The 16,329-nt window shown below is 43.8% G+C and overlaps 1 protein-coding gene across 1 annotated transcript in view; it reads right to left on the bottom strand.

Annotated features, from left to right (window-relative positions):
- Positions 1-13,208: 13,208 nt before the first annotated feature.
- The window catches only part of LOC132419245 (carbonic anhydrase 5B, mitochondrial-like), a 203,089-nt gene continuing 199,968 nt past the window's right edge, over positions 13,209-16,329 (bottom strand). Inside the window, exons 4-5 of the mRNA XM_060003236.1 lie at positions 14,794-15,044; positions 13,209-13,334 (exon numbers count right to left, since the gene is read on the bottom strand). Of these exons, the coding sequence (XP_059859219.1) occupies positions 13,209-13,334; positions 14,794-15,044 (377 nt within the window). The remainder of the gene's footprint in view (positions 13,335-14,793; positions 15,045-16,329) is intronic.

The following is a 16,329-nucleotide window of genomic DNA, read 5'->3' as shown; positions in this document are numbered from 1 at the left end:
TTCTGTCATGAAATAAAGGAGTTTCCCTGAGACTGTCTGAGCTTCTAGAATTTGGAGCACATGCTGCCTTCTACAAATTGCATGGGTGGGCCCTCTCCAGAGAGAGAAGCCAGCTGTGTTCTTTCATCATATGGTTTCCATACTATAGGTGGTCGGTCAGTTTATTAGTTAGCAGACACAGGGTCAATCAACACCTAGAACCTCGTCGTATCAAAACCCCAATTCTGAAAGTTTGAAGACTTACAGTCGGGCTTTTTCCAAGTTCTAAAAGCAATGGAGGGCTGGCAGCAATCCCATGAAAACAATCTACTTAAGTCACCAGAAGAATGTTTAAATGCCTAAATTCTTGCCAGTGTCTATTCAATTCATGCAGGGCATGCTTAACATTTAATTGAAGCCTTGAAGAGAATTGCATGGAGAAGGCTTTGCTGGGATTAGGAGTTGGTGTCCGGCAATAGGGAAGTAGTTCTTCATTTCTTTTACCACTGCACTGTTTTATTTTAGAAAAAAATTTTTTTTAACCCATTGACACATCTGTTGGCCATGTGAAGGTCAAGTCCAGATCAGTATGAATTAGAATAATTTTTCCTCTATCTCAGGAAATTAGGGCCTGGCCTGGTTCAGGTGATGCCATCCTTGGAACATGTAACCAGTTTCCCCTTTTCTAATCAGGTGTGTATGTGGGGACATGGGCTGATTGAGTTCAGCTCAGTCACTTGTCACTCTTGTCAGCCCTGGAAACACAAAGTGTTGATTCCTTACTCTCCACACCCTGACCTGACCCTGAATCCAAGTGGGACCCCAGTTTAGGATCCCGTGGATGACTGACTCATTTATTCAGCTGGCCTCCTGAGGCAAGAAAAGAAATTGATGGCCGCTTTCCTTTCAAAACCTTCACAGCAAGGCAGAGTGAATATTTTTGTTGATGATAATCTATATTAAATCACATTCTATAGAGCTCCTACTTACTAAGCTCTTATTCTAGAAACTTGGGAAGAGAAGAGTGAAATATGCTTGTGTTGTAAGCAAACCAGATCCTATAAATCTTTCTGTCCCACCCCAGGGTCTGAAGGAGGAAAGAGGCCTTCCTGGGTCAAAGGGACCACTAATACGCCTTGTCACAACGGTAGATCAAAAAATAGCTTTACATTCTGGTCCCAAAATATAGTCACTACCCTTCTACCCCCTCTACACCCAGGTAGATAGCAAATAAGCAAAAACTCAACCTACTACTTCAGAAAAGTTACTAGTCTGTTTTCAGTGGTGTTTATCCATTACAGCTTCATCTGAGGACAGAAATAGTGGCTCTTATTGCTACTGTAAGAGAATTTGAAATGCTTATTAAATATTGCTGAAATAACATTAGACCATGTGATAGTTGAGTCACAGCAGTTAAACCAGTTCAATTTCCCGCCATCTCTGTATCAGCTCCTGTTCTGTAAGGGCAGCCAGCAAACTGTGATGCAGAGGTTCTTTGTTCTCTATTTTCCTCTATGATCAGGAACACTTTTAACCATGTGATGGCCTGATATTTTAGGTTATTCTCCTCTGTTTCTTTTTCTTCTTTCTTTTTAAAAATTAATTAATTAAGTTATTTATTTATTTGGCTGCACTTGGTCTTAGTAACAGCGTGCGGGATCTTCGTTGCAGCATGCGGACTCAGTTGAGACATGCGGGATCCAGTTCCCAAACCAGGGACTGAACCCGGGCCCCCTGCATTGTCAGCGCAGAGTCTTAGCCACTGGACCACCAAGGAAGTCCCTCTTTTTCTACTTTCTTGATGGCTCTACCCTTACTCTTCTCTGCACAGGCATCCTTGATTCCCCCAGGGAAGTGATGATACAGGCAAAAGCAACTAAACACAAGTGGCCAAAATTTTGACTTTCAAAAATGCAAACCTGGGGGCTTCCCTGGTGGTGCAGTGATTGAGAGTCCGCCTGCCGATGCAGGGGACACGGGTTCGTGCCCTAGTCCTGGAAGATCCCGCATGCTGCAGAGTGGCTGGGCCAGCGAGCCGTGGCCGCTGAGCCTGTGCATCCGGAGCCTGTGCTCTGCAACGGGAGAGGCCACAACAGTGAGTGGCCCATGTACAGCAAAAAAAAAAAAAAAAAGTGCAGACCTGGGTATGATACAAAGATCTGGAAAAAGGCACAGCAAAGCTGGGTGCACTTGCCCTGTGATCAAACATAGAGAAGATTATCTGGGATGCGGGGGAGGAAGAGAGTCAGAAGTTAATTGAGAATCATTTAGATGCCAGTGGGTCCCTGAGGAAGCCTGTGTTCTTCACCAGCCAAGTCAAGGAAGAGAGGAGGAAATCATTGAAGACAGGCCTAGTTTGGGCATCTTAAGGTGAAAGGGAGGTGTGCTCTGTCCGTGGTTAAAGCCTAGGTGGGCAGGAAGAGCCCAGGGCTCCCTGTATCCAGCTTGCTGTGGGAGCAGAAGAGATGTCAATTTGTTGTGTCTACAGGAAGTGTAAGGCAGCCTCCAAGAGTTTCTCAGAGCCCTGACTTGACCAAGAATGGCAGAATGTTCACCAGTGCCAGGGCGGGTTGTGCTCATGGTACTACCATCCAGTGGACTTCAACAGGCCTTGAAGTTGGAAACAAGGGCAGGCAGGATGGGGACAGGAATGCCCAAGGACCAAAGACCAGAGGAGAATAAGGCCGGCTCAGTGGGTGCCAGGAAGTAGGGCCACAGTGGGAAAATGATCCCTATGTAGAGGCAACACAAGATGGCAGAGTGAGTTTCTATCCGCTAGTAAGAAGGACCCAAGGAGGTTAAATTCCATTACTTGAAGTTTTATTGGTGCTAAGAGTCATACCAGAAATCTAGAAGTACTTAAGTTCCTGGAGAAGACAGATTGGAGCAGATGGGCGACAAAGAGAACTGTCTTCTTTCTAGCCATGCCATAAGCTCTGTTCTGAGGATGAATGACTGATGGCAAGCAACAGCAGAAGGAGAGGAAAGATGCAGAGAACACTTAGAAAGAAGAAAGAGAAGCTAAGAATGAAGCACTTTATGTGTCCCAGACACAGGAGCAAAAAGGGGTGGGAGGAGAAGAAAGAAGTGTGAAAACAGTGAGGAGGAAGCAGGGGGGCAAGGGCATGTGGACCTGTGGGACCTGATTACTTTGAACTCACCCTTAATGCCAGCTCTGAAGAGCTGGGTCGTTTAGATGTTTACACAGAGTGGAGACACATTTTATACCAGGAAAAAGGGAGAGTTCTCAGTGACTAGAGTGTCCATATAATTCATCTTCTAAACTAGGACTCTTTTGAGTGTGAAAGGGAGTGCCAGGTGGGTGAGATGCTGGGACATATGGCTACTCCCTCCAGGCCTGTGAGAGACAAGGAGGTACTGGCCATCTAAGGGAAATGGCTACATATGGGTTCAATTTCAAATTTATTAATTGGCACTTGAGGTTAGATTTGCCCCAGAAATCCACTAATAGCTAGTCAGCTTTCAGTAAAGACTCTCTACCGAAACAAGCAATATACCTTACTCTTGTCATTCTTATCTAAACTGGAAGTTAAGGGAATTCCCTGGCAGTCCAGAGGTTAGGACTCTGTGCTTCCACTGCCGAGAGCACGGTTTCTCACGGTGCGGCCACAAAAAAATTAAGTAAATAAATAAATAGGAAATTGATTTACCATCACTTCCTGAGTTAAGGAAAGTAATTCTCAAAAGCATCCCTTGGGGGAAAAAGGGAGTCATCTTATATTTGAGTTTCTATGAAGTCTTTCATATCACAAGATCATCCCTAAATTATTTTAACAACAAAATATTTTTAGTGGAAGGTATAATAGTCTGAAATGACCTCAGTCGTTACTGATTTGGGATACCTGTAGAAGTCGCTTTACTCATATCAACTCATCATTTCTCTGAAAACACCTATGAGTAGGTATTGATACTATATCACCCATTTTGCAGAGGAGAAAACTGAGGCACAGGAAGGCTCAGTGCCCTGTCCTGGGTCATAGACAGTGGAGTGGGAGAACCAGAGTAGTGCCACAGCAGGCTGGCTCTGAAGCCCCTGAACCATGCTTCCTCTTGCAATCACTGTCAGTGCGTGTTATTGTGAACAAGCCTTTCTAGAAGCTCTTCAAACGCAATGGAATACACCATTAAGTCTGAAGATCACAAATGTCTACCCAGTGAATGAAGAAAACGTGACTGAGAATAAAATGTTCAGTGGCCCCAAGTTACAAGTGGCTGTATCTCAGATCAACTTAGAAGTGTGATGGAAACCTGGAAGATTCCTTTAGGTGATTCCAAAAGTGCTGAAGGCACTGATGAAGACATCAGTATTGGAAGGTGCATGTGGAGAATCTGAATGAAATATCTTTCATAAAATGTGAACAGGGAAAAATTCTAAAAGTAATTGCTTTATATTACATGTGTATTTAAATATTTAAATATATTTAATGGTACTAAATAGGTAGTTCTCAACTGGGGGCAGTGTTGCCCCCTAGAGGACATTTGACAATAATCAGAGACATATTTTGTCATCAGAACATGGTAGGGACAGGGAGGTGCTACTAGAATCTAGTGGGTGAAGGCCAAGGATGCTGCTCAGTGAGCTTCTGCTGTGATTCTCTGTCCCTAAACGCCATAACACTAAGCCTGGAGAATGAACACTTCACAGGGCGGTGATGTCACTTGTGATTGGATATAACCCACAGTTGATGTAGGAAAATGTTTCTCAAACACGTCCTTGACACTAGTTGTATGAAACATTCGTAAAGAATGGCATGTGTGGTCTTATGATTTGGGAAAATACTGTATACCAAATTCTCCCTTGTAGCTTGGCAATGGACACTTTGTGTAAGTCTCGGAGAAGTTCTGGAAAATACTGGAGTTTTGTTTAATCCAAAATTTTCCAAATTTATTTGATCACGGAGCCTTTAAAAATATCCCTAATGGGTAGAGGGCAGCGATGCTTCTCGTGTTGTCATGCTTGACTGTTTACATGCTGAAATGTGTTTTATGAAGAATTAATTTCATTTTATTACTTTCTATATGACTTTAGAGCAGTATACTAGTTTTCTTTGGGGGTGGGGTGGAGGGAGGTATATGAAGGTTATATTGCCTGTGAATTTCATGTGAGGATAGGAAAGTGGGCGCTGTAAACAATCTGTCAGAAGAAGGTATGGCTCCAGGCAGGTGGAGAACCACTGCTGAGCAGCGAGCTTCGGCACAAAGGAGAACGATGGTGCAGGCTACACCCTCCATCACAGATGAGCTCAAAGAAGAGGAGAGAATATGAGCTGTGGAGTCCTGCTGAGGTTGCAGCATCACAGAGCAGAGCTGGAAGCCACCCAATTCCTCGAGCCCCACCTCCCACTTTACAGACAAGGAAACTGAGATCCGCCAGCTAACATGTCTTGACCAAGAGCCCTCTCAGTCGCCATAAAATGAAGGGTCTTCTTGTGCGCTCCTTGAGTGGATGAACAGAAATTTCCTGAAGCAAGTATTGTCTCATCGTATTGTTTCCACAGAATTTACTATGTCGGTTCATGTTCACAAATCCCTGAAGAGCCATAGAATGATAATATGTTAACTATGTTTCCCTGGGACTCCTCCAATCCCTTGAACTACATTTACCCAACCCCCAGAGCACAGACTTGAAATCGTCCCCCTGGAGACTGCACGATAGTTTGGAAAGAGAATTGGCCAAGAAGCCAGGAAATATCAAACCCCCCAAAATCAGCCTGATTCTTAAGGATAACACCTTTTATATTTCTTTAAACATAAAAGGTATTACATACCGCACTTGCCAGACTTTGTTGAAATGAAATGCGACTCTTTCAAACAATCGTATCAACCCTAAAAGGATCAAAGCTTGCCACAACTGAGCATTTTCAAAAGTGAGAAGTCAAGGAGCTCAGAGGCCTGGCTTTTGCCATGGCTGTTCAGGATGCTTGAGTTTGTCACCTCAATTTTCTGTCTTCCCCATTTGTATAATAGGGATGGAAATGTATTTTCAGTTTTTCTTGGGGTTTTTTTGAAGGTAAAGTGATACAAAGTATTGGAAAGCTCTTTTAAGATTTATAAAGCTTCACAAATATAAGGGACTGTGGTTATGACACATGCACGTAGCTTTTTCCACCCTGAAATGAATGTATTTCAGGTGACTTCTGTGTTGGGTCCCAGACTAATTCAGATTCCTAAGTTTGTTCACTGCCAAGTGGTTTCAGAGTGGCTTACTGATTTATCCAAAGCAGTCTGGCTTCCTCCCTGTGGATGAAACCAGCAGAGAAGCCAGATAGTTCTGGAACTTAAATCCAGATGTTTTCATCATGCTTTCCAATATACACTCAACTGCAGTGGTATTTCTTCATTTCCCCAAAGGATCAGGAAATAGAAATGTTTACACATACAGCATTGTATACTCTCAGTCACAGCAAGTATGCACCTTGACTATTTTGACCTGAAGAGATTTCTGGTTGCTTGGAACATGCTTTCCCAGACAGACAGCGATGCTTAGATTCTGGACATTTATTTTTTCTTCTTTCTTTCTTTGTTTTTTTATCTTGTAAAGACCTCCATCCAAGGACCGCCAGGAACACCTATAGTTGACGTGAACCTATAGTAGAACATGTTGAGCTTATTGCTCTTTGCATCAAGGGTGACTGCCCACCATGGGGAACCATTGGGCATTTCATTAAGAGGTTTTTAGAAAGGACTTATTTTAGAATTTGAGTTTGTGTTAGATGACTTGGAGGAGAATTTATGGAAATGGGGTTTTGTTTTAGAGTGGATACTGTGAATAAGTGAGGGTAATTCTATGATTGGGTATTTTAATCTTATTTATAAGGCAGAAGAACTACATTCAGTCCAAAGCTCTAGGTGGTAGACGCAGCAGTCATCATTTTTGCCAGGAGAGGACATGTTTGTGACCTTACGGTGCTCACATCTTGTTCTGTATTCACATGTGATAACAGGATGGTTTTGTTTTTGTCTTGATCCCTCCTGGTCATGGAGTGGCCTTGTCTGACGTTGATGCTCTGTGCAATATTTATGTTCAGGAAAACACCAGGACCGAGGTCTAAGGCAGGCCAGCGTCTAGAAACTTCAAAGCCTAGTTGATAAGGGGCTGCTTTTCTCTTTCTCAATCTTTAGCATGATATACAATATAGATACAAATCCCTACACACAAAAAAAGCATAACTTAATGAACTTTTATAAGATAAACACCCTTGTAATCACCATACAGGTGAAGAACTTGAGCTGTGCCAACCCTCCTGGTGCCTATCTCGGACACAGCCCAAGGGAATAGATGTACTTTCACAGTAATCACTTCCTTGTGTTTCTTTACCATTTTATCACTCAGTGTCTCTCCTTAGACATTGTAGTTTGGTCTTGCTCATTTAAAAAACTTCTTGTGACTTTTGAATCTTTGAATCCATAGATTCCCCTCTATCCCTTTCTTATAATTTATCTATTGAAAAATTGAGGTCATTCGACCCACTCAATATCACAGTGTCTGGATTTTGCTATTTCCTATTCTTGGGCAATTCAACCCTGACCTTGGTTTTCTTTATTCCCTTCTGCTGTAATCTGGATCCAGAGGTCTGAATGGGCTCAAGTTCAGCGTCTTTGGCAAGTCTGTAGGTGGTGTTGTGTTCTTTCCTCAGGAGGTACATTCTGTCTCATTGTCCCTTAAGTTATTTTTATAAGAAAAATGAATGCTGTTTACAGGTGGGAAATACTGACTTAGCACATCCCCAACCCCCCGAGGAGGCCAGCTGTGCTTAGGAATCCCCCCCAGAGGAAACCCAGAAGACAAGGCTGAGGAGGAGTCTTATAGCACAAAGGGCCAGGAATGGAACCTGGGATTGTACTAAATGTCTGTGGATAATTTCCCTTTTCTGTTAGTTTTATATGTAATGTGGAAATGCGTGTCATTCAGAAAAACTTAAAATAGAGCATGGTGACATCTGGCACAGATCACACATGGGTCTAGTTTTCAGCTGCTACCATCAGATTTGGGGATTTGGGGACCCTGCTGTGATCCAGATCAGGACTGTAAAATGTGGTCACGGTGGTTTACCACACCTTGTATTTTGGGCCAAGTTCCTAGTTGGGCTTAACACCACCAGAGTTACCACTTGTAGGGCACTGAAGTGACTTAGTGAGTAAACCCAAATTTAGGGTCTTCTATTGATTTTCAACCATCACACAGCCTAGCTCAAGTGAAACTAGAAGTAGCTGTTGTCAAGCTCGCAATTTGTTCAGGCTCTCACCTTGCCATTAACCTACATTCCTCATCTGTAAGTAATTTAAATTCACCTGACCTTTTGTTTGGAGAAGGTAGCCGAGTCTTGTCAAGGCAGATCACCCCAAACCTCTGCTGGAGAGATCTGTCTCCAAACCCTCCCCGAAGGACTATCTCTCAACCTCTTGAGTTAAGCCTTGGGGTCGAGCACTGGCAAGCAGCTCTGTTCTCTGGGATTTTGTGCAAGAAGCAGGCTGGGAAAAAGAAAACAAGTTTATTTGCAAAGGAGGGACTGATAGCAACAATGACAGAGGACAAGCTGGAGCACAGACACACTTATTTTGAGTGATACAAATCCTCAGGGACCACAGCCTTAGAAACAGAAAGTAGCTAAGAAACATGTACCAAACAGGCCTAGCATTTTATATTTACATGAGCCAAATCATACTCCGTTATCCACATGAAACTCTCTGAGGCTACACTAATAGAGTAGCCACTATCCACATGTGGCAATTTAAATTTCAATTAATTAAAATGAAATAAAGGGCCTTCCCTAGTGGTGCAGTTGTTAAGACTCTGCGCTCCCAATGCAGTGGGCCTGGGTTCTATCCCTGGTTAGGGAACTAGATCCCACATGCCGCAACTGGGAGTTCGCATGCCACGTTAAGGAGCCTGTGAGCCACAACTAAGGAGCCCACAAGCCGCAACTAAGACCCAGTGCTACCAAATAAATAAATAAAATAAAATGAAATAAAATTATTCAGTTTGTGTGTTGTATTAGCAACATTTCAAGTGTTTAGTAGACACAGGTGGCTGATGGTGACCATTTGGACACCCCGGACATATAATATTTGCATCATTGCAGAGAGTTCAGTCGTCCAGTGTGTGTCTAAGTGTGCAGCAAAGTGGTGTTTGTACTCTCTTCTCTTCATTAAATATGCCCCTAGAGTCTTCTTTCTGATCGTTCTCCAAACCCTCTGAGGGCACCTTGCCTATTAAGACCGCTTCTCTGAATGGAGCGAAAGGGAGCTAGGAACAACTAAGCCAGCGGTCACTGTCAAGCAAAACTCATTATTTTCCATTTCTTTTATTCCCAGCCAACCCCCTGCTGCCTTTACCACCTGCTCACAGGGTCTCAGCAGTCCCCAACCAGGTCACATGCTGTTTCCACCAGGACACATTTCACACATGTGAAGGCAGGATTTCCAGAGTGAAGGAGAACTGAACACTTCTGGGATGAGGTTTTAACAGCTTCCCCATGTGTGAGGCCCAGGCCATTCCTCTTGGGACTGATCTCAGATCATATGGTTTCCAATGTTTTGAAGGCAGCTTTGAATACCGCTGGATATTTTATAGGCTGAGGAAATTGGAGCCTCATTTTAGGTATATTATAAAGGATCTCACCAGAGTAAAGAAGAAAATATGTCCAGATTCAAAGCAGTTATTTATAGAATGGTCATTCTCTTATTTTTAAAGGAAATACTTGTACCATATAAAATATGGTGCATATTTTATGGTGCCATATAAAATACATGCCACCACAGTCAGGAAATAGTTAGGAATAAGAAGGAAAAGAAGAATTGATAAAGAGGAATGGCTCCTTTTTAAATGTTATTTTGCGGAGTTCCCTGGTGGTCCAGTGGTTAAGACTCCACGCTCTCAATTCAGGGGGCATGGGTTTGATCCCTGGTCAGGGAGCTAAGATCCCGCATGCCACATGGTACAGCCAAAAAAAAAAAAAGTTATTTTTCTTAAAATACACTTCATATAACATATGTGTGTGTGTGTATGCATGTATGTGTGTTTGTATATATGCAAAAATTGCAAGTTTTTTGTTTGTTTCTGGGCTCCCCATTAATATCAAGAAGATCCTAGAGACAATGATGAATCAGACATCCGTGAGAACACCGGATATCTAGAAAGGATCATCAGTTTGGGTGCAGCTGAGCAAACAACTTGTTATTCCAGATTTAAAAGACATTAAAATAAAATGCCTTTTAAGTGACTCCCTTTTGGGAGACCCTAGATGAAAACCATTTGGAAAAGACACTGACTGAAGTGAACACATAATGGACTCTATTTCCCCCAGTGATAGTTAGCCATATTCTATTTATTTATTCATTTATTAAATTACTGGTTTATTATTTTATTTATTTATTTATTTTTAGCTGTGTTGGGTCTTCTTTGCTGCACACAGGCTTTCTCTATTTGTGGTGAACACGGGCTACTCTTTGTTGCAATACACGGGCTTCTCATTGCGGTGGCTTCTCTTGTTGCGGAGCATGGGCTCTAGGCACGGGCTTCAGTAGCTGTGGCACGTGGGCTCAGTAGCTGTGGCTCACGAGCTCTAGAGCACAGGCTCTGTAGTTGTGGTGCACGGTAGTTGCTCCATGGTATGTGGGATCTTCCTGGACCAGGGCTGAGGGTGGGCCAAAGCTCCAGGGTCTCGGCGAAGGAGAGGAGCTTAACCAAAGTTTGGTTGTCAAGCATTTTGTTCTGATGGATCAGTGGGTACAACAGTTCATTGAATCATTTTTAAGGTAAAAAATGGGAATTTCGAGACTGTGTCTGGCCTTGTCATATGTAACAAGGGTTTGTTCACAAGTCTTATCTAAGTCCTGTGGGGAAAGGTGGTTCTTTGCAGTAAGCCTTTTCCCGGAACACGAAAGCATGGGGTTATTTCTTAACTTTCTGCAGTTTTCCAGGTGCATAGGGCTCAGGCAGAGAACAATGTTGTCATTGGTGAGAGAAGGAACAGGGCATGTTTTTCATGGCATATATACTTTTGTACTTCTGAATTTTATCTACCCAAAAATTAGAAGTTTGTGGACTTCCCTGGTGGTCCAGTCATTAGGACTCTATGCTTCCACTGCAGGGGGCACAGGCTTGATTCCAGATCAGGGAAGGTCTGCATGCCACACGGTGTGGCCAAAAATAACCCAAAAAACAAAACTAAGAAGTTTAAACAAATGCAAAATTTTAAAATAAATTTTAAATGAATAAGTAAAAGATCACAAATTCCAGAAACCTCTTTCCTTGCTACCATTGAGAATTCTTCCAAAATGGCTCTGGATACAGAAAGGAGTCTTGGGGAGTATTTCTTAAAACTTTGGTGAAAGTGCTGAGGTTAGGAACTATCCAGTGTTTTGAATACTCCCTTCTGAATGTCCTCCCTACAGATATGAAGGGCGCTTTGGGCGTGAAGGCGGCACACTGCTGGGTGCAGAAACCACCTCTATCTGTCTCTGGGTTTAATTTCACAGACAGGCATTGTACTCCCCACGAACGTGCTGAGTTTTCTTATCTCTATCTCTCCTACACTAGAACAAATCATGAAACAGGAAGCAAACTGTAGCCCAAATGTATGCAAATAGAGAATTCCTGTTCCTCTGCTGAAAGGGATTTTGCTGAAGCCCAGTGGTTGTCACATGGAGCCCTTGTTAAGCAGAGTGAAGACAATTTTGTAGAGTTGGAGGATTTTCTATCACCACTGGGAACTAATCTTTTTTTTTAATCTTCATTTTCGACCTCAGCCAGAAGTCTCACTATTCCCTTATCAGCGTGCTACTGTTCCATCCTACAGGTGCTTAGGCAGCATTTACACACCCAAAGACGCTGGCCTTGGCAGGACCCAGGTAGTACAGAGCATTTGTTAACTTGATCTGCCTCTTCTGAGCACCAGAAACTTGATTTCAATCACCCGTTAAAGTTCACGAGTCCAATTCTCTTAACAGTACTTAAAAGGGTTCTCTTACTAAAGATAGCATAATAACAGAATAATTAAACCCACTCTCGGGAAATGAACTATCTACAGCTTTCTAGATTAAAAAATATATATTTATTTATTTTTGGTTGCATTGGGTCTTCATTGCTACACACGGGCTTTCTGTAGTTGCAGCGAGCGGGAGTTACTCTTTGTTGTGGTGCGTGGGCTTCTCATTGTGGTGGCTTCTCTTGTTGTGGAGCACGGGCTCTAGGCATGCAGGCTTCAGTAGTTGTGGTGTGCGGGATCAGTAGTTGTGGCTCATGGGCTCTAGAGCACAGCCTCAGTAATTGTGGCACACAGGCTTTGTTGCTCCACAGCATGTGGGATCTTCCCAGACCAGGGCTCGAACCTGTGTCCCCTGCATTGGCAGGATGATTCTTAACCACTGCTCCACCAGGGAAGCCCCTATGCAGCTTTCTAAATACAGTTGTCCCTCAGTATCTGCAGGGGATTCGTTCCAGGACATCCCACCCACATCCCTTTGGCTACCAAGATCCACGGTTGCTCAATAATAGAACGTGAATTAAAATCAGACACCTGGACTTCCCTGGTGGTGCAGTGGTTAAGAATCTGCCTGCCAATTCAGGGGACATGGGTTCGATCCCTGGTCCGGGAAGATCCCACATGCCATGAAGCAACTAAGCCCGTGCGCCACAACTACTGAGCCTGCACTCTAGAGCCCGCATGCAACTACTGAGCCCATGAGCCGCAACTATTGAAGTCCACGTGCTCTAGGGCCCACGTGCCACAACTACTGAAGCCTGCGCAACTAGAGCTGGTGCTCCACAACAAGCAAAGCCACTGCAGTGAGAAGCCCATGCACTGCAACGAAGAGTAGCCCCTGCTCGCCGCAACTAGAGAAAGCCTGTGCACAGCAACGAAGACCCAACTCAGCCAAAAATGAATTAGAATATAAATAAACAAAACATATTATAAAAAGTAAGATAAAGTCAGATACCTGGTGATTACCTAAAAACAATCCACAGTACTGGAACTGCACTTAAATTGACAATTTAGAATGTTATAAACATCACTGAGTGAAAGTAGATACAAAACAAATAAGCAGGCTGTTTGCTGATAGGCTGGAACCCACAGTCTGCAGGAAAACGTGTCCCTTACTCCATCAGCTTCCCCCTCTGGGTCTCACTGGTGCTTGGCGCACAGAGGCTCTGGAGGCTGAAGCTGTCAGGGCAAGCCAGCGCGTAGTAAGGCCCAGCTTTCAGTTCAGGCCCCTGAGTCCTGAGGAGCTTCAGTGCAATAGCTATGTTTTCCAGTTTCTATATTTGATGCTTTGATATCTGAGGCCTTGCTGATGCTAGAGGGATCACCTCTCCCAGGGTTAGTCAATTGCTAGAGAGAACAAACAACAGGGAGCATGCCTTTCATGTACAAACCAACCAATCCAGAGCTCAGACCCCAACGACTTCCTTTTTGGGATTCTTAATACTCTGAGCTACTATTCCTCTGCCCTAGTCACCCCAGGGCCACGTACCAGACAACTGGGGGAAGCCTCTATGCCCAGAGCCTGCTGAAATTATCCAAAGTGGCCAATCCTAAGCCTGCTTATGTTGCCTCACCCATTCCTTCCCATGGAAATACAACAAAGGTTCTGTCCATGTCTTCCCCTGCTCTCTCTGCCTCCTGACCACCCCTGGTGCTTCCCCATGTGGCCGTGCATGGCATGCCATGTCTCCTCTTTTTAGGTATTTGTGAGTATAATAAAATTCTTCCTTCATGATAGCCATTTCCACGTCTGTGTGTCTTACCATACTTGACTAGACTAAAACCTGGGTATCCTTAAAACACTCAGCATCCAGAGTGGACCAAGGCAGGGAGCCTGCAGGAGGCCTGTACCTATGGAACCTGCAGGAGCTCAGAGGTGCTGTGCAGAGTATGGTCCACAGATCTTCAGTCCAGTTCTCCAGGTGCTAGCTGAATGACGTGGCAGGAAAGCACTTAACCTCACTGACCTTTACTTTCTCCATCTAAAAACGGAGATGAGGGTCCACCACAGAGACTTCTATGGGAGATAAATGAAGCACTCAGCAAATGTATAGTCACATCACACTCTTAAATGTTTAGTTCCTTTCCTGAATTTCCCTTAGTTGTTTGCCTTTATCTTTTTACTCCATTTAAAATACATTCTTATCAAATCTCACATTTTAACTGATATTTATTAGTATTATTTGCTTTTATCCTTTTATACCAGTGCCTAAAAATAGAAATGTAATGCAAACCACAGAGGTAATTTTAAAGCTTCTAGGATCTCCATTGAAAAAGTTAAAAAAAAAAAAAACCACACAGGTGAACTTAATTTTGAAAACATTTTATTTTACCAAATATATTCAAAATATTGTCATTTCAACATATAATCAATGTGAAAAGTTACTAAGTCTTGAAAATATGTTGTGTATTTAATACATACAGCACATATCAATTTGGATGCTAACTTTTCATCAGAAATACTTGATTTGTATATTTTACACTTGAAAATGTAGATAACATACCCAAAAGTCAAATTCATAGAAACAAAAGGAAAATGTTCATTGCCAGGGGCTGGAGGGCGGGGAAAAATAAGGAGTTATTATTTAATGGGTACAGAGTTCTGAGGATGGATGGAGGTGACAGTTGCACAACAGTGTGAATGTAGTTAATACTACTGAACCATATACTTAAAAAAAGGCTTAGAGAGTACATTTCATGTTATGTGTATCACACAATGAAAAAAAGAGTCCAGTGGGTCCCGTGCCACTACTAACAAAAGAGGTCCCCTCTCCCATGGAGGCCTCGCGATGTGGCCTGTGCTGACATGAAACTGTCCCTTTAACTCCAGATGAGCCCACAGACAGGTCTGGCTCTCACCTGAGTTATCTGCAGAGTCTTCAAGTTCCACGAGGAAAGAGTACCCGTTATTCCAGACGCGGAGGCAGGTGGTCGGGTCGTAAGAGACGGTGAGTGGTTCTAAGCCAGGATCGTAGACACTGTCCCTCCACCGGTCGTTGATGGGCGACTGGCACTCACCCCCCGGGACCAGGTCCACGCTCTCCCAGAGAGGGTGCACTAGGAGAAAGCACATCGGGTCTGTCCTCGAGATGACACTAGCTGGAATCCCACTGCGGGGATGATATGGTCCCATGTAAGCGTGTGTGCTGGGTTCACCTCTTACGTGAGCCAGCTGTGAGGATTAGGCAGCCATCCTGCAAAGCCTGGGTAGAATGTTAGCATTGCTAAGGCCCCTGGAGTCCTACCACATGAATAGCTATGACACTGTATATATTAAGGTGTACACGCACACTCTGTCCCACACGGGTGCTGATGACATCACTGACGGTGATTTTTCTACCAGAGTCAAGCGCCAGGTCTTTGTGGCAAGTCCCTGATAAATCTCAGGAAACTTCTTATAACAAAGAAAGAGCTATCCACGCATGATGGATGGAACCCACATGTATAATTCGGATGGTCCAGCTCTCTGCCCTTTAGAATCAGCACGGATGGGCAGAACCGAGACCAACAGGAAAGCTGGACAAAATACGAATCAAGATAAATCATTACCAACGACCCTCTGCACCTCACCCCACCACGGAGAATGAGTCTGAGGACTGGCGAAAGTGACAAGGCAGCTGCTGCCCAGTCAGCCCCCGCTGTGCATGGCAGGGTCACTGGCACTCCACTTGTCGTAAAAAACAAGCTTGCCTCTGGTTTCCTCTTACAGAGGAGACGGTTCTCTTCCTGAGATAGCTGCCCAAAGCAGGATCTTAACCTTGGATTTTTTGGTACAAGTGCCCCAGCGGGATAGACACAGAGTGCTCCAAGGCAGTTTCTGGACCAGTGGTTCTCAAAGGAGGGAGCGATTCTGACCCCGGGGGACATTGGGCAATGTCTGGAGACACTCTCGGTGGTCAAAACTGGAGGAGGGTGCTACTGACATCTAGTGGGTAGAGGCCGGGATGCAGCTAAACATCCTACGTATTTAGGCTGGGCCTTCACAGGAAAGAATTACGTGGCCCCAAATATCATTAATGCCAAGGTTGAGAAATCTTGGTCTAGAGCAAAAGACAATAGGCAAACTCAGGGCATTTCCTCTTTTTTCCCCCCCCCGGCTCAAGTTTTTCGTATAATGCGGTAATCTCATCTCTAGAGAGGTCCGAGCCCAACGTTTTGGGTTTTCTCCCTTAGTGTTAAATAACTTCTGAACAACAAGAACTTACTTTAGAGAAGGAGGACTTTCTGTTTCAGAAATCTAAAATGAAAAATGCATATGAATTGGTACAATAGTCATATCGTTATCAGATTAGAATGCAAGTTTCTTGCAGGGAGGAGCCATACCTCCCTCCCTTTTTCTTAA

Source organism: Delphinus delphis, chromosome Y (assembly GCF_949987515.2).
Source record: "Delphinus delphis chromosome Y, mDelDel1.2, whole genome shotgun sequence".
Classification (NCBI taxonomy): Eukaryota; Metazoa; Chordata; class Mammalia; order Artiodactyla; family Delphinidae; genus Delphinus; species Delphinus delphis.
This window is presented reverse-complemented; position numbering and strand designations above follow the sequence as displayed.